We start from the raw sequence: 22,491 nt of genomic DNA, 5'->3' as shown, positions 1-22,491 counted from the left end.
GTGCATAGAAAACTGTTAAAGAGATTAGCACCACTGAAGAGAAACCTCCTGCTCTGGAGTGGGACAACAGCGAAGGTGTTCCCAGTCAGATCATCTGAAAGGTGTAACCGCTGCATAACAGTCCCTGCCTTTGCATACACCCTAGAAAACGCTTTCCTAGGGCCAGTCATTACAATGCACAGAAAGTGAAGCTGAATTTTCAGTGGAGACAGGAGGATAATGGAGATGCTAAGGTTGTGAGATATCTACCAAGGAAAGCCACAGGCAGAATGGGACCAACCCAGGAAACAGGTCACATGTGCTACTTGCAGCAGAGCTCAAAACCAGGGCTACCCAATGCTTTGGAGCCCACAGGATCCCATCCCAATGCAGACAGTGTGTTTGTCCTGTCCTGTTTGGTCTTATTTTTTTCTTAGGGAGGTTTACTCTGTGCCTTTGTATATTAGAAGTACATAACTTGGTTTTATAGGCTCACAATAAAGTCATTTCTTTGAATCTCAAAAGAGAGTCTTGGACTTGGGTTTTTGAGCAATATTACAGTTCTTAATACTTTGGGAACTTTTACAGGTGAATGAAATGCACTTTGCATTATGAAACAGTCATAAACCTTTGAGGAAGAGTGGCAAATTATGGCATAACAGTGATGTGTTCAGATGTCAAAGTAACAATGGGTGACAATTAATCTTCACTGTCAACTTGACTGCATTTGGAATTACCTATGTCTTTGAGGGCATTTCCAAGGAAACCCATCTGGAAGGTGGGTGACACCATCTTATGGAATGTGGTCCCAGACTGAATAAAAAGGAGGACGCAGATGAGCAAAGACATTCACATCTCTGCTTCCCGACTGCAGACAATGTGGCAGCCACCTCTTGCTTCTGTTCAAACACTTTCCCTACTATACCCCTTCACACTGTGAGTCAAACTAAAAAGGGGAGAGAAGGAAAGAGGAGGAAGAGGTGGTGGAGGGCAAAAGAGAAGGAAAACCTACAAACTCCCAAAGGAAAACTGCAAATTGAACCTTATTAAAATTAATAATGTTTGTACACTAAAGGATAATTATCAAGAGAACAGAAGCAACACATAGAATCGGAAGAATTCATTAATAAATCATAGGTTTGATAAAGGTCTGGTATCCAGAACATATAAGGAACTTTCACAATTCTACAATAAAAAAGACAAACAAACAAAAAATGGAGCCAAGTATAATAGTGCAAACTTGTAATTTCAACTTTCAGGAAGGCAGGAGGATCAGCAATTCAAGTTCAACCTAGGTTACAAAGCATTCAAGGCCATCCAGGACCAAATAAGACTCTGCCTCAAAAAATACCAATATGGGCTAGAGAAACAGCTCAGTGGTTAGCTGGCTGCTCTTATGGAAGACCTGAGTTTGGTTCTCAGCATCTATACAGTGGCTGACAGCCATCTGTAACATAAGCTACCAAGATCCAAAGCCTTCTGAACTTCACCAGACACAAGACACTCACCTGATGCACAGACATACATGTAGGCAAAACACTCACACACATAATACAGTAATAACTTAAAATTAAAAAAATTCTTTTTCCCAAGGCAGGGTTTCTCTGTGTAGCCCTAGCTATCCCGGAATTTGTTCTGTAGACCAGCTTGGCTTGGAACTCAGAGATCTGCATGCCTCTTGTCTTTACAGCTCTCCAGTGATGGAACTAAAGTTTAGCTACCACACCTGGCTAAAATAAAATTTAAAATTAACTAAAATTAAAAAGGTTGACTGGGGAAAATATTTGAATAGTTATCTCTCCCAAGTTAACATGTAGAAGGAAGAAAAACTCACTGAAAATGTAAATAATTCTCAATGAGATTCTACTTCATATCCACTAAGATGGCTATAATTTTGTTTTTGTTTTCCAAGACAGGTTTTGAGACAGGGTTTCTTTGTGTAGCCTTGGCCTAAAACTCACTTGGTAGACTAGGCAGACCTCCAACTCACAGAGATCCACCTGCTTCTGCCTCCCAAGTGCTGGGATTAAAGGTGTGTGCCATCACAGCCTGGTCATAATTTTTTAAAGATAAAACAAGAGTTGGAGAGGCTATGGAAAAAGCATTAAATTCCACACATTATTGGTGAATATAAAATAATACAATTTGGAAAACAGTGTGGTAAGTCCTTAGGAGGTCAAGCAAAGAGTCACTGGATGATTTAGTTCTGCTTCTAAGCACATAATGAGGACTGGAAACACACACACTCAAAAACTTAGACATTCATAGCAATATCACAGACCCATCAGCTGGGAAAGCACGTGCATAAACCACACAGTCCAACAGTGTCACACACCCAACAAGGAGACCTCTGATGCTCAGTCTAACATGGATGAACCCTGAAAGCATCATATCAGATACAAACATCCACATGATTTGAAGATTTCTTTTATAAATCAGAGTAAGTCAATCCACAAACACATAAGGTCAATCAGTGACCAGTGGGAGCTGATTCGACTCCAGGGTCAGTGAAAATGTTATGGAATTATGTATCGGTGATTGTTATACAGTCTTATGAATACACTAAAACAATAACAACAACAAAACCAACACTGAACTATACATTTAAAATGATCCTATGGAATATGAATTACATCTTGAGAAAGGGCTTGAGATGTAGTTCAGTGGTAATGAACTATCTTGTCTAGCATGTATGAGGCCCTGGATTCAATCTCTAGTATTGAAAAACAAATCAATAAAAATAATTAAAAAATATACTGCCTGGGGGATGAAGAGGTGGCTCAGAGGTTAAGAGCATTAGCTGCTCTTCCAGAGGTCCTGAGTTCAATTCCCAGCAACCACATGGTGGCTCACAACTATCTATAATGAGATCTGGTGCCCTTTTCAGGCCTGTAGGTAGAACACTGTATACATAATAAATAAATCTTTAAAAAATATACTGTCTGAACATCAACAATCCAAAGATTATATGAAAGTAACACAATATTTCACATAAAATAATATTCTTGCTCCCCTGGATAGCTCATCAAGTATAAACTAGATGATAAACAACAGCTGGGCCTGAGACAGTGGAAAATAACAGCTTGAGCAAACCCATCAAAGTAGGTCTCACCTGGTAGATGCTAGGAAACCAATCCAATGCCACCTTTCTCCTTTGGGAGAGTACAGGTGAATGTAGAGGAGAGGTTGATACTGAGATCTGGGGTATTACACTATGATTAGTGAATCTTATTTGAAGACTTTACTATTATTTATGTAGTTGTGGGGCATTTGTACACTGTGTGAAGATGTATTGCTGTGATTGGTGTAATAAAAAGCTGAATGGCCAATAGCTAGGCAGGAGGTATAGGCAGGACTCCTGGAGACAAAGAGAACTCTGGGAAGAAGGCAGAGTTGCCTGCCAGATGCAGAGGAAGCAGCATGAGCAGTACAGAGAGATGAGGTGAGGAGTCACACAACAGAAAGCAGATTAAAATAAATGGGCTAACTTAAGTTATAAAAGCTAGTGGGACAAGCCTAAACTAAGGCTGAGCTTTCATTATCAGTAAGTCTTCATGTCATTATTTGTGAGCTGATGGCCCAACAAAAAATTCAACTACGTTTATGTGCACTCACACAAGTTTTTGTGTTTAAATGAATGTTACATATATACAGTCTGTGGAAGCCAGAAGAGGGTGTTGAATCCTTTGAGGCTGAAGTTACAGGTGACTGTAAGCCATCCCATGTATGTGCTAGAAATCAAACTTGGGTCACTGGAAGAGTAGCAAGTGTCCTTAACTACTGGGCCATCTTTGCAGGCACCAGAGATTAAAGAACACTGGATATCACTGTGTTATAAATGAGGTGACTATTACTGAAATTGGTGCCACTCAGCCTGGGGCATTTACGTGAGACTACCCACACCTTCTCTTTCTTCCAAATTGTTGCTTTTTAATTCTCTTCTGTTATAAAGGTAAAGCTATAGGTAAGATTGTAGTACTATATTATTTATGATTATTATTAAAGTTTACCTGAGGATTCAGAAAGCAAAGTCAGCCACAAGCCATAGAAGATAGGAACACACTTTTAATCCCAGCAGCCAGAAGCTAGGAGGTGGCGGTACACACCTTTCATCCTAGGATTTAGAATTAAGAGGTAGACAATCTGTGAGTTCAAGGGTACCCAGATCTACACAAGACTGGTCCAGTTCTAAAAGAGAAACAGTTCACACAAAGATGATCTCAGCACCTAGGATCACATGCCTTTAATCCCAGCATTAGGGAGGTGTATAAGACAGGAGCAAGGTCAGTATCAGTCACTCATTCTCCAGTCACATTGAGGATAGGTCTCAGGATTCTCCAGCTGCGCAGAGGAGAGGTTACAGTCTGAGGTTTGATGGAGCCAGGATTGTCTTTCATTCTTAGGAAGAATAAGAGCTAGTCACCACCTGATTTGCTTTTCTGATCTTCAGCTTGAAGCTTGAACCCCAATATTAGTCTCTGGGTCCTTTATTTTTCTCGTTACACAAGATGGTTTTTTGTTTGTTTGTTTGTTTGGTTGGTTTTGGTTTTTCGAGACAAGGTTTCTCTGTGGCTTTGGAGGCTGTCCTGGAACTAGCTCTTGTAGACCATGCTGGCCTCGAACTGACAGAGATCTGCCTGCCTCTGTCTGGCTACAAGATAGGTTTATACATCAAGTATTTCCTGCTCAATTCCTGCATTTGTGAATGTACAAACTTTAACTACTGTTTACACAAAGTCTAAGAGGACGATTTTACTTACTTATTACTGCTAATAACTATATTTTTTAGTCATTTATTTTTAAGACAGAAACTCCCTATAAATACTAAGTAGGCTCAAACTCAAGAGACACCTACCTACCTCTGACTCCAATGTGCACCACCACACCCAACCACTGTATTGATCTTAATTTTCACAAGCTTAAAATCTGTCAGGAAGCAAACCCTACATACACAAAGTAAGTCATGATTGCCAATGAAATTATTTAAAGGGGGTGAAAGAATGAACTGGACATGATGGCAGGCTATGTGAAGAGCCTGGGACTTGATTTGGTTTTGAAGAATGGAGAGATCTGGAAGCAGAGGAGGTTCAGAGAAATCTGACATGCTCTTGATAAAGCACAGTCTATTTAGGAGCAGACCAAGACATGGTCCACTTACAGAAACCCATGGTCTGCCGGGCGGTGGTGGTGCACGCCTTTAATCCCAGCACTCGGGAGGCAGAGGCAGACGGATCTCTGTGAGTTCGAGGCCAGGCTGGACCAATAGCCTCCAAAACAATACAGAGAAACCCTGTCTCGTAAAAACCAAAAGAAAAAAGAAACCCATGGTCACAAAATTAGAGCAGGGGCAGAAAAATGGAGGGTTTGGTTGTTACAGGGTTTCTCTGTGTAGCCTTGACTGTCCTGGAACTTGCTTTGTAGACCAGGCTGGCCTTGAACTCAGAGATATGCCTGCCTCTGCATTCTGAGTGCTGGGACTAAAGGCATGAGCCACCATGGGTCTTGAATTTTATCATTAAACCACAGTCGAACATATCATAATTCAAAAATGCATTCAGTACAATTTCAAAAAAATTTTTTAGACAAGATCTCTTTCTATGTAGTTCTGGCTGAGGTGAAACTCGCTATGTAGACCACAAACTAACAGATTTGCCAGTCTCTGCCTCCAGAGTGCTGGGGTTAAAGACATGTGCTACCATGCCGAGCATCTTATTTTTTCTGTATGTGGTTGTTGAACACAAGTTTTGTGTCATCAGAATAAAGCTGAAAATTCTTAAGTTATTGTAAGCTAGAGACAATCAGTATATACACACTGCTTTCCTTCTCCCTGACTCTGAGACCTATCTGTCCACCTGACTCCTTGACAGTTCAGAAGGGCCCTTCCTTTTGTGCTGCTTGCTGTTGACATGGGCAAGTTCATGAAACCCAGAAGAGTGGAGCTGGTTCTGGCTGGATGCTACTCCAGACGCAAAGTCATCATCATGAAGAACACGGAAGGACACCTTAGACCACACTTACAGCCATGCCCTGGTGGCCGGAACTGACCACTATCCCTGAAAAGTGACAGCTAACGTGGCCATGAAGAAAATCAACCAAGAGATCAAAGATCAAGTGCTTTGTCAAAGTTTATAACTACGGTCACATCATGTGCACAAGGTGCTCTGTGGATATCCCTTGGACAAAACTGTGTCAAAAAGGATGTCTTTAGAGACCCAGCTCTGAACTGTGAGGTCAAGCAGTAGTCCAAAGTCAAGGATACTACAAGGATACTACAAGGATACTACAAGGATAATACAAGACAGGGAAGGATAAGTGACTTTTCTATAAGCTTTGCTTTTAGGTGTATTTCTATTTCCATCATTAAAAATTAACAACAATAACAAAAAGAAGTGTCTAATTTACTTCACAAACACGATTAGGTGAACTTGGATGTTTTGAGTTTCAGATAATAGGAAATACAATTTAAAGCAATTTGAAAATAAGGAAAATTTACTCTCATCATCAACTAAAAGTCTTTATCAAGGATTGGTTCTACTCTGATTCAGTGATAAAATTGAAGACCCATTTTTGTCCCTAATTTCCTGCCATGCCAACTTAAACATGCTTTGTCCTTTGTCCAGTTCCCAGCATGGGTACAAGATGGTGCCCCAGTTACTGGCATCACTTCTAAGCCTATGGAACCAAGGATTAGAATATGGTGGTTTGAATGAAAATGATCCCCATAGGCTCATATATTTTAATGCTTAGTCACCAGAGAGTGGGGCTGTTTGAAAGGATTAGAAGGATTAGGAGTTGGAGTCTTATTGGGAGTAGGTGTGGCATTATTGGAGGAAGTGTGTCACTGGGAGTAGGCTATGAGGTTTCAAAAGCCCAAGCTAGCCCAAGTGTGACTCTCTCTCTGCATATGGATCAGGATGTAGCTCTCAGCAACTGTTACAGTAACTTCCCCCAAAATGACAATGAACTAAACCTCTGAAACTGTAAGCAAGCCCTCAATTAAATTATTTCTTTTATAAGAGTTGACATGGTCATGGTGTCTCTTCACAACAATAGAACAGTGACTAAGACACACTTTAAAATTAAAATATGACCACTTCAAAGAGAAGGGATAATCTCAAAGTCAAGACCAAGACAGCTTTTGATGCAAACCACTGCACGTTGCAGAAGCAGTAACCTAGTTTCGTTCTGAGTGGATCATCTGCTGTCCTCAAGAGAGCTGTGACTTTCGAGCAAGATTTCCTTCATTACATGCCAGATAACAGGTAAAGCAGAGGGGCCAGGGAGGGCCAGCAACACACTCCTGTGCCGAAACTTTGCTCAAGCTTTCTGTCTGGGGGAAAATGTACACATGTGCAAGTGCACACACACACATGCACTGACAAGCCTCTGTTCATTATTCTTGACCTAACTGAAACTTACTGGAGGCTACAGCAGAGTTTGTGATGACGTAATGATCTGCTTGGCTGTGCATGAGCTGGGGGTAGGGTGGGGAATGGGAGAGGAGTAACTTCCCCTCTGTACACAGAAAACTTGATGTTTGAACATATAAAGCTTTTTTTCACATTGCCTCTGTGTGTGTGTGTGTGTGTGTGTGTGTGTGTGTGTGTGTTTCTTTTATATGTATGGGCCTTCTGTCTCTACATATGTCTGTTTACCACACATGCCTGATGTTAGTGGAGTCCAGAAGAGGGCATCAAGCTGGGCATGATGCACATCTGTAATCCCCTCAGGAGGCAGAGGCAGGCAGAGGTCAGCTTGATCTGCATAGTGAGTTACAGGTCAGCCAAGGCTCTTTCAAAAGAAAAGAGGGGGATGGTTGCTCCAACCTCCAGTCCTTAGAAGAGGACATCAGATTCCCTGGAACTGGAGTTACAGATGGTTGTGAGCTGCCATGTGGGTGTTGAAAATCAAATGTGAGTCTTCTGGAAGAGCAATCAGTACTCTTAACTGATGAGCCATCTCTTTAGATCCTGTTTTTGGTTTATTTTGTTTTTCAAGATAAGGTTTCTTTGTGTAGCCGTGGCTGTCCTGGAACTCACTCTGTAGACCAGGCTGACCTCAAACTCACAGAGATATGCCTGCCTCTGCTTTCCAAGTACTGGGATTAAAGGTGTATGCTACGACCATCCAGACAGTTTTGAGGTTTTAATTGCAGTACTACAGACAGTTCTAAGGTTTTGAGCATGCTAGTCTATTGCTCTACCACTGAGATACATCCCCAGCCCTCCACATAGGATTCTTATTCATCTTTCCCCCATTAAGAAGTCATACACACCTATATTTCTATATTGAACAATCTAGTCATTCTATGACCTCTTTATATATCACAAAGAAACTACTTTCAGAATATAAGATAAATTGTTAGTAAGCACCCATTTATGTTTTAACATTTATAGTTTAGCTGCACAGGAATGTTTAAAAGTATTGATGAGCAACAAAGGCACTAAGCCAAAGTAAGTGAACAGACACCCTGGCTTACCCAAGAGCAGGTGGAGGAAACACTGAGATATTTTTACATTAATCATCATGATTAATACACAGTACCTGTATTAATCTAAAGAAAACTCTAACCCCTCACAATGCATGTGCTATGAATAGAAACAATTAGTAGAAACAATTGTTTTGTTTTGTGTTTTTTGAGACAAGGTTTTTCTGTGTAGCCCTGGCTGTCTTAGAACTCACTTTGTAGACCAGGCTGGCCTCAAACTCACAGAGATACACCTGCCTCTGCCTTCAGAGTGCTGGTATTAAAGTTGTGCACCACCATTGCCTGGCTGAATGCTTAATTTTTTTTTTTTTTTTTTTTTTGGTTTTTCGAGACAGGGTTTCTCTGCGGCTTTGGAGGCTGTCCTGGAACTCACTCTGTAGACCAGGCTGGCCTCGAACTGACAGAGATCCACCTGCCTCTGCCTCCCGAGTGCTGGGATTAAAGGCGTGTGCCACCAACGCCCGGCTTGAATGCTTAATTTTTAAAAACTGTTTTTAAGTTTCATTTAGTGTGTGTGAGCTAGCACATATGCCATGGCTCAAGTGTGGTGGTCAGAGGACAAGCTGCCAGAGGGGTACAACACAAGCAACCTGATTTGGTGGCAGGCAGCTTTACTGGCTGAGTCATTTCACAAGACCACTTTTCTTTGTTTTAAAGTTGCTTTGTTATAACACAACCTAGTTCATAGTCAAACATAAAAGCAATGATATGAACACACAGGAATGTGTCACCACACCTTGCTTGCCTCCACTAATAGTGAAGGAAAACTTAAGTGAATAAGGAGGGTCTTTGCTATAATATCTTTAAATATAGCTATCTTCCAAAACCAAAGGGTTCCTACACTAGCTCAAACCATGGGAATTTCTTCTTTAAAAAACGTAATTCTGACATATATGAAGACAAAATATCCATACATGTTAAAAAATAAAATAAATTTTGAGTAGGGCGTTGGTGGCGCACGCCTTTAATCCCAGCACTCGGGAGGCAAAGGCAGGTGGATCTCTGTGAGTTCAAGGCCAGCCTGGTCTACAGAGTGAGTTCCAGGACTGTCTACAAAGCCACAGAGAAACCCTGTCTTGAAAAACCAAATAAATAAATAAATAAATAGATTTTTAGGTGTGTTTTGAGACAGGGACGGATGAAGGGGTGGGTGGGTGGGTGGGTAGGTGGGTGAATGGATGGATGGATGGGTGGATAGATGATAGAATGAAAATGTGATTTAGAATGCTATATGTGTGCAAGTGCCCTTGAATCTCCTGGAGCAGGAGTCACAGGCTTTTGTGAGCCACCAGATGTGAATGCTGGGTACTGACATTCAGGCCTCTGGCAAAGTCACAGAACTCTGTTGAGCCATCTCTCCAACCTCTGGGTATTTTCTACTTCTGCCCCTTCTAACATCTTCTTTTTCTTTGTAAATTTTTATAATTCACCATGTGTGCATGATATGTATATGTGGTGTATATGTCAGGGGGCAAGTTTGTGGAGCCAGTTCACTCTGTCTTTACAGGCTCTGGGGATTAAACTCAGGCCTCCTGGCTTGGAAGCTTCTACCCACTAAGCCCTCTCTGGCTGGCCTTTCCCACCCCCTTCATCTCTTTATAGCAAATATGCATTATTTCTACAGTAAGGAAAACAACTCATCCTCATCCTAACCTTAAAAAAAAATAAATGAATTCATCACACCCTTCAGATCCAATGTCTAAGATCATTTAGATACAGTGTTCATAAGATGAAAACACAAATACAATTTAACTATAAGAATCACTGAAAATGTACATCAAACTTCAAAATGTTAGTGATTTCATGAACATTCATCAAATATCTATTGAGTACCTATTATGTATTATGTATCACAAACACAAATATGAGCATAATAGCCAAGATCCTTGGCAATAGAAGAGTATGACCATTTATTCTCATTAGCTTTAATTCCCGTAATGCCTGTTTTTCCCACAGTATTTTTTTTTTAAGATTTCTTATCTGTCTCTTATCTTTTTTTTTTCTTTCAAGACAGGGTTTCTCTGTGGCTTTGGAGGCTGTCCTGGAACTAGCTCTTGTAGAGCAGGCTGGTCTTGAACTCAAGAGATTCGCCTGCCTCTGCCTCCCAAGTGCTGGGATTAAAGACATGCGCCCGGCATGTCTCTGTCTTTAAAGTTTTTCAAGACAGAGTTTCTCTGTATACCTGGCTGTCCTGGAACTCACTTTGTATACCAGGCTGGCCTCAAACTCAGAGATCTGCCTGCTTCTGCCTCCCGAGAGCTGGGATTAAAGGTGTGCGCCACCATCACCCAGCTCATTTACTTTTATTTTAAAGACACATTCTCACTATGCAGTACTTGCTGGCCTGAAACTTATGATGTAGACTAGGCTGGCCTCAAACTCAGAAAGATTACACACACACACTCTCTCTCTTTCTCTCTTTCTCTCTTTCTCTCTCTCTCTCTCTCTCTCTCTCTCTCTCTCTCTCTCTCTCTCTCTCTCTCTCTAACTCTGTCTCCTAGATGCTAGTATTAAAGGTGTACAAACCATGCCTGGCTTTCTTTCATTTTTTAAATTTTTATTTAAATTTCAAAGAACTGTGATGGGGATATCTTCTGTATATATGTTTCTTTTATTGGTTGATGAATAAAACACTGATTGGCCAGGCAGGAGATAGGCAGGGCTAGGAGACAAGGAGAATTCTGGGAAAGGCAGGCAGAGAGGGCTCACCAGATAAGTTGCCATGTGGAGCCCAGGAGGGCAGGACATGCCAGGCATTCTCCCGTAAGATAGGATCATGTAGAAATATATAGATTAATAGAAATGAGTTAATAATTAAGACAGAGCTAGCCAATAAGAAGCCCTGGTCATTGGCCAACAGTTTCATAATTAATATAAGTCTTTGTGTGTTTATTTGGGGATGAAGCAGTTGTGGGATCAGCCTGGCAAGGAGGAACCTTTCTTTACAGAACTGTTATTTTACTGTATGTGCATGAGTGTTTAGCCAGCATGCATGTGCACCACATGCACGCCTGGTGCCTGAGGAGGTCAGAAAAGAGCATCAGGTCTCCTGGAACTGGAGTTACAGATGGGTTGTGAGTCATCATGTGAGTACTAAGAAATGAGCCTGGCCCTCTGCAAGAGCAACAAGTGCTCTTAATCACCAAACCATCTCTCCAGCCCTTCAAAAAAAAATTTAGCTGGGTGGAGGTGGCATAGGTCTCTAATTTCAGCACTCGGGAGGCAGAGGCAGGAGGATCACTATGAGTTTGAGGCTAGCCTGGTCTACAAAGCAAGTTCCAGGATAACCTCCAAAGCTACACAGAGAAACCCTCTCTCAAAAACCAAAATAATAATAATAATAACGATACAAATTTAAAGACAAACTTTTATTTCATTGTCCAAGCTGGCCTCAATTACTATGTGGCCAAAGCTAGACCCAAAGCCATAAGCTTCCTTCCTCAGTTTCCATGCTCTGGTGTTGTAGACATGCATCACCATGCTTATGATTACTACCTACCGACCTAACTCTTTGTAGGTGAGGGTGACCTTGAACTCACTATGTAGTTAAAGCCTGGCTCCACCTTCTGAGTGCTGGGATAACATGTACGACCAATGATTGGTTACCATTCTTTTTTTTTAAGATTTATTTATTATGAATACACATTCCTGCCTACATGTATGTCTGCCCATTCCAGAAGAAGGAATGTGCCAGATCTCATTACAGATGGTTGTGAGCCACCATGTGGTTGCTGGGAATTGAACTCAGGACCTCTGGAAGAGCAGTCAGTGCTCTTAACCTCTGAGCCATCTCTCCAGCCCTTGGTTATCATTCTTATCTTTAATTTCAGTTTTTATTTTACCTGAGATTTTCACTTCTTCCTTTTTCTTTTCTTTCTACCTGTATGTGGTACTGGTATTCAAACCCAAGTCTGGGACCATGTTAGGCAAGTATTTCAATATAGAACAACTAACTGTGTATGAGATTTCTCGAATTATATAAAGCATCATTTAAGATAACTCACTTTGATATATATATATATACACACATGCATACATATATATATATATATGCATACAAACACACCCTTGCTAGAATCAAGAATGAGTCTGTGGGGACTGGTGTGACAGCTCAGTTGGTAAAGGGCTATCTCAGCATTAGAGACCTGAGTTCAATCCCCAGAACCTGTGAAAACCTGGTGGTATCGCTCACTTTTAACCCAGTACTTGGGAGCAGAGGCAGGCAGATCTCTGTGAGTTCAAGGGCAGCCTGGTCTACAAAGCAAGTTCCAGAACAGCCAGAGCTGTTACACAGAGAAACCCTGTCTGGAAAACACAAAAATAAACACACAAAAAAGGCCAGTGCATGTTTACAATTTCAGTACTAAAGAGGCAGAAACAGGATGATTCCCTGGAGCTCATCAGCCAGCCAACCTAACCTAGTGATCAGCAAGTACTGGTGTCTCAAAATATTAGGTAGAGGGCTCATGAGGAATGACACCCAAGGTTGACATCTGTCCTCCACATGTATGTATACACACACATAAGTAAGCACAATGCAAACCCTACCGACCCTCACATGTAAGTAAATAAAATCTGATTTTGATTATATCAAAATGTACCTTTTTCTCTCTCTCTCTCTCTCTCTCTCTCTCTCTCTCTCTCTCTCTCTCTCTCTCTCTCTCTCTCTCTCTCTCTCTCTGCGGCTATCTTGGAACTTGTTTTGTAAACAGGCTGGCCTCAAACTCACAGAGATCCATCTGCCTCTGCCTCTCAAGGGATTGAAAGTGTGTGCACTACCACCACTATACTAAGTTTAATAATTTTAAAGCTCAAAACGTATAAATCCTGGAGGCATATAGCTGTTTTTGGAGACAGGTATTTCTTTTAGGAAATGGAATTTCCCAGCGCTACCCAGAACAGATGTTGTTATATGCAGTTTGGAAATAAATTAATATCCTCAATTAATTTAGAGATAGGGTCTTGCTATGCAGCCCAGGCTGGCCTCAAACTTGCATTCTCCTGTTTCAGCCTTACTTCTGGGCTTACAGAATGAGCTGACTAGTTTTTGCTTTTTTTAAGCCAAAAGTTGTTTATTGGGATAGCTCCCACACATTGTAAATCAGTGCTGCTTCCTCCTGAAGGAGCATCCTTTCTTCAGCCTTGCATTTCTACCTGTAGCCTGACAGAGGACAGTGGAGCAGCCAACGCACAAGACTATCATTTGTGCATGACTAAAGACCACTGTGATTTTATAGCACCCTAGGCACTTCACATCCATAAGGCAAGAACTGGGGCTCTGCACCAGGCGCTTGTTTCCTCTTCTCTTCTGAGAGGGATATTCTTATAGGGAGGATGTCACTGCCAGAAAGGGAGGAATTCCTTTTTGTTAGTATTCCAGCTAATAAGTGAAGGAGGAACTATACAACCGCATATTGCTCTGCAACTCCTGATGAATGAATACCTAAGCAATGCTAATCAAGGGTTGGGTAACAATGCCAAGAAAGAAAGGATGTTTCTTGCTAGAATTGCATGCTATTGCCTATTAAATAATCTTCCCCCATGGCAGGCCAAGAATTGAACTGTAATCTGATCAAGCACGGGGAGCTAAAACCAAATTGTGGTCATAAAAAGAATTGTGGAGCCAGGCGTTTTGGGCGCACGCTTTTAATCCCAGCACACGGGGAGGCAGAGGCAGGTGGACCTCTGTGAGTTCGAGGCCAGCCTGGTCTACAGAGGGAGTTCCAGGACAGCCTCCAAAGCAATACAGAGAAACCCTGTCTTGAAAAAACAAAACAAAACAAAACAAAACAAAAAATTGTGGAGTATGTCACATGACATCAAATGAATACAATCAGAAAATTCATATAGGAAACTATACAACAAATGACCGGATTCTTCAACAAAGAAAGTGCAAAGGTGGGGAGTGAGGGGAAGCTCCATAGTCAGCCAGCCTAGAGATCTAAAGGGAGTTAACAAAGGGAAAACCATCCTGCAGCGCCCCCTCCTCCTAGGGCTGTGTTTTTATTTTGAGACAGTATCACCATGTTGGTCTGGAACTCTAAACAGACTGGACTGGTCTCAAAATCAAGAGATCTGACTGCCTCTGCCTCCCAGGTGCCAAGATTAAAGGTAATCAGAAAGTTTGTTTTTGAGTATAATAATGGTGGTTGTCCTTTTCATTTGTTTTGTTGCCCGGGATGGCCTAGAGTTCACTATATAGTCAAAGATGACCTTGAACTTCTGATCCTCTTGCCTCTACTTCCTGAATACCGGAATTGCAAATGTGTGCTACTAGGTCCAGTTTTATGTGGTGCTGAAGATCAAACTCAGGGCCTTAAGCATGTCAGGTGAACATGCTATCAATTGAGCTACAGCCCCAGCTGGCAGCTGGCTTTAAAAAAGAGTTCTTATACTATTAAACAATAACATCTGAAATTGTTTCAAATTAATGATAGGGGCTACAGGTTGAGAAGTTTAAAGAATACAAATATTCATAAGCAAAACTTCCATATATGGGTAATGAAACTGAAACTGGCTAGATGGATATATTAAGTTTACCCTTTTCTCTCTTCCTGCCTCCTTCCCGTTCTTTTGAGAGAAAGGACCTCACTCCAGTCTGGCCTTGAACTTGGAGAGATCTTTAAGAGAAAGAATATATGCCCCCAAACACCCAATGCTATGCTCTTCCCAAAGCACTGACAACACACGCACGGAGCCAGGACAACCTCACTTAGCTCATTAGTCTCACTAACGTATGTGACAACTGCCAAACCTCTTTTCTGCTTTTTGACTCCAAAAAATGGAAGATGTACTTCAGATTTACTGTCGCTCCTCTGCTTTTTTAATGAGACTGTAAATTTGTCCCTATGTCATTGTTTCCTAGAATGCTTAAAAGGCTTTTTACAAAAAAAAGGGGGGGGGACCTGGTGCTCAGTGGGCACAGCGCTTGCCTAGCAAGCAGAAGACCCCGAGCGCTGCTGCAGCCTCCTGTAATCTCAGCACCCGAGGTGAGAGCAGGAGGATAACAAGTTCACAGTAGTTTCATCTACGTAAGGAGTTAAGACTAACCTGGGCTAAATGAAAGCCTGTTTTTAAAAATAATAAAAGGAGCTGGAGTGAGTCTTCAGCAGTTAAGAGCACTGGCTAATCTTTCTTCTAGGACATGGGCTAGATCCCACATGGCAGCTCACAGCTACCTGTAATGCCACACACATGGTAGACAGGAATACATGCAGGCAACACAAGAAAACTGTTCATATGCTCCCTTTTTTTGTGTGTGTGTTTGTTTAGTTTTTTTTTTTTGAGACAAGGTTTCTCTGTGTAGCCCTAGTCCTAGAACTCACTCTGTAGACCAGGTTGGCCTTGAATTCAGAAATTTACCTGCCTCTGCCTCTAAGTACTGGGATTAAAGTCATGAGCCGTCACCACCCAGCTCATACAGTACCTTTAATCTTCCAGAATTTGGGAGGCAGAGGCAGGAGGTTCTCTATGAGTTTGAAGCTGAGTTTGAAGCCAGCTTAGTCTGCAGAGTGAGTTCCAGACCAGCTATAACTACTTAGTGAGACCTTGCCCCCAAAACAAACAAATAAATAAACATTCTACACATAAAAAATAATTTTAAAAATTTCATTATTTTAACGTGTAATTTATTTATTTTTATGTGCACTAAAGGTTGTCAGATCCCCTGGAACTGGAGTTAGACACCATGAGCTGCCATGTAGGTGCTAAGAACTGAATCTGGATCCTCTGAAACAGCAGCCAGTGCTCCCAACCTCTGAGCCATCTCTCCAGTTCCAAAATTAATTATTTTTAAAAAATCCATATCTGAAAAGCTGGAGAGCTGACTCAGTAGTTAAGAACATGTGTTACTCCTGCAGAGGACCCAAATTTGTTTCTTAGTACAACATGGCAGCTCATGACCATTCTCAACTCCAGTTCCATGGAATCCAATGCCCTCTCCTGGCCTCCACTGGGCACTGAATAGCTATGGTACACTTATAGACACACAGGGAAAACACCCAAACACATAAAATAAAAATAAATCTGGGGAGGGGCACATCTTTGACCAGAGAGATGGCTCAAAAGGTAAAAATATTTTGTCATCAAGCTAACACATCCGTCCCTGATCTTCAGAACCACATGGTAGAAAGAGGACTGACTGACCAAAACTGTCCTCTGGCTTTCAAACACGCTCACAGAAAATAAAAATATAATTTTACAGTGCCATATCTACTTGATGTTACCAATGCCTTCCCTCTCTTCCATAACTCATCTGCTTAATGAAATGACTCAAATTAATGTAGTGAGTCTGGATGGGTAGCAGCAGCCAGCCTCAGCAGGAATTCTATGCATAAAAGATAGAGTGAATGATATCCAATGGGATTCTGCCTCAAGGCCAGCACCACCAGACTGGGCTGGAGATGAGGGAGGCACCTGTCTAGAATGCATAAGCCCCTGGGTTCAGTCCCTAGTTCTAGAAACAAAACAACCCACAAGATATCTAAATGGATTAACTAACAATGAAAGCACCTGCATAAGAGACCCCTGACTACCATTCTCTTAGGTCAACCTCCTAGTAAATGAAAGTGGCTATTTCCCCATGCTCCTGGAAATGGGAGCCCTAACCACACTGGAAAAGGCAGCGCTGTGCAGGAAGCACACTTACAGGTGATTATAAATCATGTTTCTGCAGGAACACAAGAAGGGTGGAGAAAGGTCTTTAGCCCTACCTTAAAATTGCCCTGGGCAGAATTGTCTATGAATATTAAAAGATAATTTTTGAGATATTAATGTTGAAGATAACACTTTTTAAACAAATAGAGATCCATATAATTATGTATAACACACATATGTATACAATAAATGCTATAAATAAAATTAAACTATGACAGGGATCAAGAATTTAATGTTTAAAAGCTTAATTTGTTTTCAAACAGAAAAAGTATGTATGCTGAAAAATTAGTGAAACCCGAACTCTGTATCTAGCTAAAAGGAATAAATTCAGTTTGTTAATTCTGAGAAACTGCTACATAAGACTTTATCAATAGAGAAACTGAGTAAAGTACAGGTGGCTTTTTCCAAACCTTTTTCTTCCATCTCTCTCTCCCTCCATCCTTCCCCAACCCCTGCCTCTTTCTTTTTTTTTAATATTTTATTTATTTATTACATATACAGTGTTCTACCTACATGCCAGAAGAGGGCACCAGGTTGAATTGTAGATGGTTGTGAGCCACCATGTGGTTGCCGGGAATTGAACTCAGGACCCCTGGAAGAGCAGCCAGTGCTCTTAACCTCTGAGCCATCTCTCCGGCCCCCCTGCTTCTCTCTTTCACACAGGGTCACTGTGTAGCTTAAGCTGTCATCTAACCTCCTGAATGCTGGAATTACAAGTGTGTACCTCTCTGCAACTTTTCTGTAAACATAAAATCATTCAAATACATCATAAAATAACTTACTGTAATTGCATGTATTGAATCACATTAAAAGATTCTCTTTGCTGGGCGTTGGTGGCGCACGCCTTTAATCCCAGCACTCGGGAGGCAGAGGCAGGCGGATCTCTGTCAGTTCGAGGCCAGCCTGGTCTACAAGAGCTAGTTCCAGGACAGCCTCCAAAGCCACAGAGAAACCCTGTCTCGAAAAAAAAAACAAAAAAAATTCTCTTTGCTGGGCATTGGTGGCACACACCTTTAATCCCAGCACTTGGGAGGCAGAAGCAGGCAGATCTCTGTGAGTTCAAGGCCATCCTGGTCTACAGAGTGAGTTCCAGGACAGTCTCCAAAGCCACACAGAGAAACCCGGCCCCCCCCCAAAAAAAAAACAAAAAAAAACAAACAAACCAATAAATAAAGATTTTCTTGGGGGGGAGGAATCTACTTTGCTTGCTTGCTTCTCTCAAAAGAAACATTTTGGAGTTTTGGTTGTCTTACTACCCCTCCCAGCCAGCATCCACCCTGCATTGGAAATGCATATTCTCAGTTTATTTGGTAAAGACTATCAATGAGCAAATGGGCTTGGTTTTTGGTTTTTTTACCAGAACCCATGTACAAACATGTGTAAATATGTCTTATGGCTAAAGTCCCAAAATGACTAATGCAATGCCAAGATAACTTGACTGACTTTTGTCATTAACCAGCACTGCTGCCTACAGCTCAGGACACTGTGAATCTGGAACAACTTGCCTGAGTGCAGTTCAGCACTTTTCCTAATTCTGAGGTGTGCCTGCTTTTGGTGCTAGGCAGGGAAGAATTCACCACTACAAGTGTATAATAACATGTGAGTGGGCCATCCATCCCTCTAACATTATCTACTTTATCAAAAACTGTAAACAACAAAATGGAACATACCGATACACAAATATTACAAGATCATCTGTATTTATGATATAGATATACACTGACTGAAACCAACTAGGTCCATGTGGGAAAAGGGGATTTCAGAGTGTGTGAGAAGGAGACCATGTTCCTGGGGTTACAAACCCTGTGAGAAGGGTCAGGCTTATTTTGATGAGTTTCATGCAGTTCCATTATGCACACCACAAACATACTCTCAATGAGTCTGGAGCCTGCTTGCTAGCCCGTGAGTCCCTTCCTGTCTCTAGTTCCGTAGCACCGCATTCTCTCTTACACAGAGACATCACATGCATGCAATAATGATTAAACTTAAATCTAAATAAAATTTAAAAAGTCAAGAGACAGACATGGTGTCTCATACTATAGTGCCAGCACTGGGGAAGCAAAAGCAGGAGGGTAGTCATGAGTTCCAGCCCAGCACAATTTTATATGAGTTTCAGGCTAGCCAGTACTACACAGTTAAAAGCCTGTCTTAAATAAAATAAAATAAAAATTCAGGGAAGCCAGGTGCGGTGGTACAATCACAGTACTTGGTAGGCTGAGGCAGTAGGAACCTGAGTTCAAAGCCAGAGTAGACTACACAAGAGCTGTTCCAAAAACACAAACAAATAGCTCTAGTGACAGACTAGTGGCTTTTTATAGTGATAACATACATCACGTGACCCAGTGCCCCCCCAAACCTGCCAGTTAATGTTTATAGTGTCTCTGTTCATAACCACCCAAAACTGGAAGTACTCCAAATGTCTTCAAAGGATGAGTGATAAACAATTAATGGTACACTCAACAATGGGATATTACCTAATGATAAAACCCAGCAAACTGCTGATGTGCACAGAAACGTGGATACACCTCAAAGACACTGCATACAAGAAGTCATCTTTATAGATACATACTGTATGATCCTGTCTCTAAGATCCTTTCCAGAAGACAAAGCTACAGTGATGGGGTTAGGTTGGGATGTGAGGGAATGATGCAAAGGGACAAGAGGGAAATGTGGGTAGGAATTACCTGTACCTTGACTGTGGTAGTATAGCCACACAAGTGTATACTCATACTGACATTCACAGGTTTCTAAAAGCCAGAAATATTTATGGGATTTAAACATTTAAATTACTTTTTTAGTCAGTAAAGTTAAAATAGTTATTTTATCAATGCAAAAACAAAAAACAAAAAACAGCCAATTTGGAGCTGGGCAGTGGTAATGCATACCTTTTAATCCCAGCAATCTGGAGGCAGAGGCCAGCCTGGTCTAAAGAGTTAGTTCCAGGACAGACAAGGCTACACAGGGAAACCCTGTCTCAAAAACAACCGAAAACAAACAAACAAAAAACAGTCAACTTGGAACATTACCAACCACTAACCTGTTGGAAAATGGGCATGATAACAATTGATATAATAATATGATGATGATGCAATAATACTTGAAAAGGTTCTAAGAAGATTAACTAGTAAATTCTATGTTAAGTTTGTTAAACAAATGTTTATAAATATGAAGTATATACAATTTTGGGTATAAAAATGAAAGACCACTCTAACCAAGTAACTTGGAATTTTGTCCTCTGGAAGACCAGGTTCTTCTTCTCATTCTCTGGCATAGAGTCTCCATGTAACTTAGGTTCACTTTGAGTTTGAGTTTCTAGCCTCTGTTTCCTGAGTGTGGGTTACAGGTGAGCATCATACTGCCCAGACTGGCAGAGCTGTCTCTGAAATATTATCTAAGTTCATCCATTGATTTCTACAGAAACAAATGTTCACTACTGGGTCCTTGCTGTGTTTTTGTTCTATAACCATTCTACATGTAAACTGCTGCTTATTAAACAGGACCAATGTTAAAGGAGACATACCACAGAATTTTAAAAAGTCTTCTGGGGGCTGGCAAGATAGCTTTAACAGGTAAAAGTGCTTGTCGATATGCTTGACAAACTGAGTTCCGTCCCCAGAGCCCAGATGGTGGAAGGAGAGAACTGACTCAGACTCCTATGAGTTGTCCTCTGACCACAGTATGTTCACCAAAGCAATGCAGCTTGCCTACTTCACACACACACAAACACGATTTTAAAAATCTTTCCATTAGTTCTATTTACCAGCATAACAGGACCCAGCATGTGAATGTATTTGAGTGTACATGCTTGGATATCAAGCAATGTTAAGCATATAGTCTTATAGATCATCAATTTAAATGTGATATAAAATGGCACCCACCCTTTTGGATTTCCGGTATTGTAAGAACTACCACTCTGTATAGGATAAGATCATACACATAATGATTTCTTAAATTTATTTTTAATTATGTGTTTAAGTGTCCACATGGTACTGTAAGCACACAAGTATACAAGAGCCTGAGGAGGTCAGAAGAGGGCACTGGATCCCCTGGAGATGGAGTTACAGGCAGTTGTGGACCTACTGATCTGGACATTGAGAACCAAACTCAGGTCCTCTGCTAGAGCAGTAAATGCTCTCAGCCACTGAGCCATCTTCCTCCAAGTATGTGTGATTTTATCACTTTGTTCTCCATCCCCTTTAATCTACTGAGCAGTTGAGCCTCTATTTTAAGAGGTTGTTCTTGTGAGATATATGGGGCAGTAGCTTTTCTCTTTTTTTACCTGTATTTTTATTTTATGTGGATGGATGTTTTGCCTGCCTGTATGTCTGTGCACCATGTAGATGCAGTGCTTTGTGGAGGCCAGAAGAGGGAGTCGGGTTCTCCAGGACTGGAGTTACAGGCAGTTATGATCTACCATGTGGGTTCTGGGAATTGAACCCAGGTTATGTGGAAGAGCTGCCAGTGCAGTAGTTTTTCCAAACTGCCTGGACAGAAACCAAATGCCCACAGACAGCAAGGTAAGCACTGCGGCATGAAGCTTTGGTTCAGCTGAGGTGTAAGTGTGATCATGAGTGAACGGTGTGAGCACCCGTGTCCTGCTTATTTCTGTGAATCATGGTCCAGAAGTTCACACTACTAGATGAAGACAATAAATATCTAGATCTGAGCAGTCCAGCCTTGTAACAGGTGGCCTCTTTGGACATCTCCAGAGCTCAGCATACTGCTGTCCCCCAGATATTTCATCTTCAAAGGCAGTTTAAAGAATATAGCTTTCTCGTGAGGTGCTGTGGTGGTCTGCCTGAAATGGCCCCCACAGACTCACAGGAAGTGACATTACAGGAGCTATGGTCTTGTTGGAGTAGATGTGGCCTTGTTGGAAGTATGTCACTCAGAGGTGGGCTCTGAGGTTTCAGCTCAAGCCAGGCCTACTGGCTCACCGTCTCTTCCTGCTGTCTGCAGATCCAGATGTAGACATCTCAGCTACTTCTTAAGCATCATGACTGCCTGCATGCCCACCATGTTCCCCACCATGATGGACTAAACTTCTGAACTGTAAGAAAGCCCCAACTAAATGTTTTTCTTTATAAGAGTTGCTGTGGTCATGGTGTCTCTTCACAGCAATAAAATCCTAAGACAGGTGGGAAAAGGGCAGGAGATGGGGAGGCACATTGAAGATCTGACAAGCTGTAATAAATGCACAGTGTTTATTTCTTTACTGAAGATTGACAGGAAAAAAAAATCCCACCTACAAAATCAGGTCATTTTACTACGGACGGTGGCTGATGCCTATAATTCCAGTATTCAAGGGACCAAGGCAGAGGAATGCTGACTTTTGAGGCCAGCCTGGTCTAAATTTAAGTTTAAGCTAG

The 22,491-nt window shown here is 41.5% G+C and overlaps 2 protein-coding genes across 2 annotated transcripts in view; both read right to left on the bottom strand.

Moving 5' to 3' along the window:
* The window catches only part of Znf652 (zinc finger protein 652), a 59,602-nt gene that overhangs the window by 29,016 nt on the left and 8,095 nt on the right, over nucleotides 1-22,491 (bottom strand). The window lies entirely within an intron of this gene.
* LOC110341973 (40S ribosomal protein S27-like) lies at nucleotides 13,228-15,955 on the bottom strand. The gene has a single exon (XM_040749551.1). It carries the CDS (start codon nucleotides 13,725-13,727, stop codon nucleotides 13,569-13,571), a length of 159 nt encoding a protein of 52 aa, XP_040605485.1. The 5' UTR covers nucleotides 13,728-15,955; the 3' UTR covers nucleotides 13,228-13,568.

The sequence above is a fragment of the Mesocricetus auratus genome, unplaced genomic scaffold, assembly GCF_017639785.1.
Source record: "Mesocricetus auratus isolate SY011 unplaced genomic scaffold, BCM_Maur_2.0 Super-Scaffold_100007, whole genome shotgun sequence".
In the NCBI taxonomy this organism is placed as follows: Eukaryota; Metazoa; Chordata; class Mammalia; order Rodentia; family Cricetidae; genus Mesocricetus; species Mesocricetus auratus.
Note: the sequence above shows the minus strand (reverse complement) of the source record. Positions and strands in the feature narration are given on the sequence as shown.

Bases quoted from the DNA above. Each gene is read 5' to 3' on its own strand.
- LOC110341973 (XM_040749551.1), bottom strand. From the start codon at position 13,727: ATGGATGTGAAGTGCCTAGGGTGCTATAAAATCACAGTGGTCTTTAGT.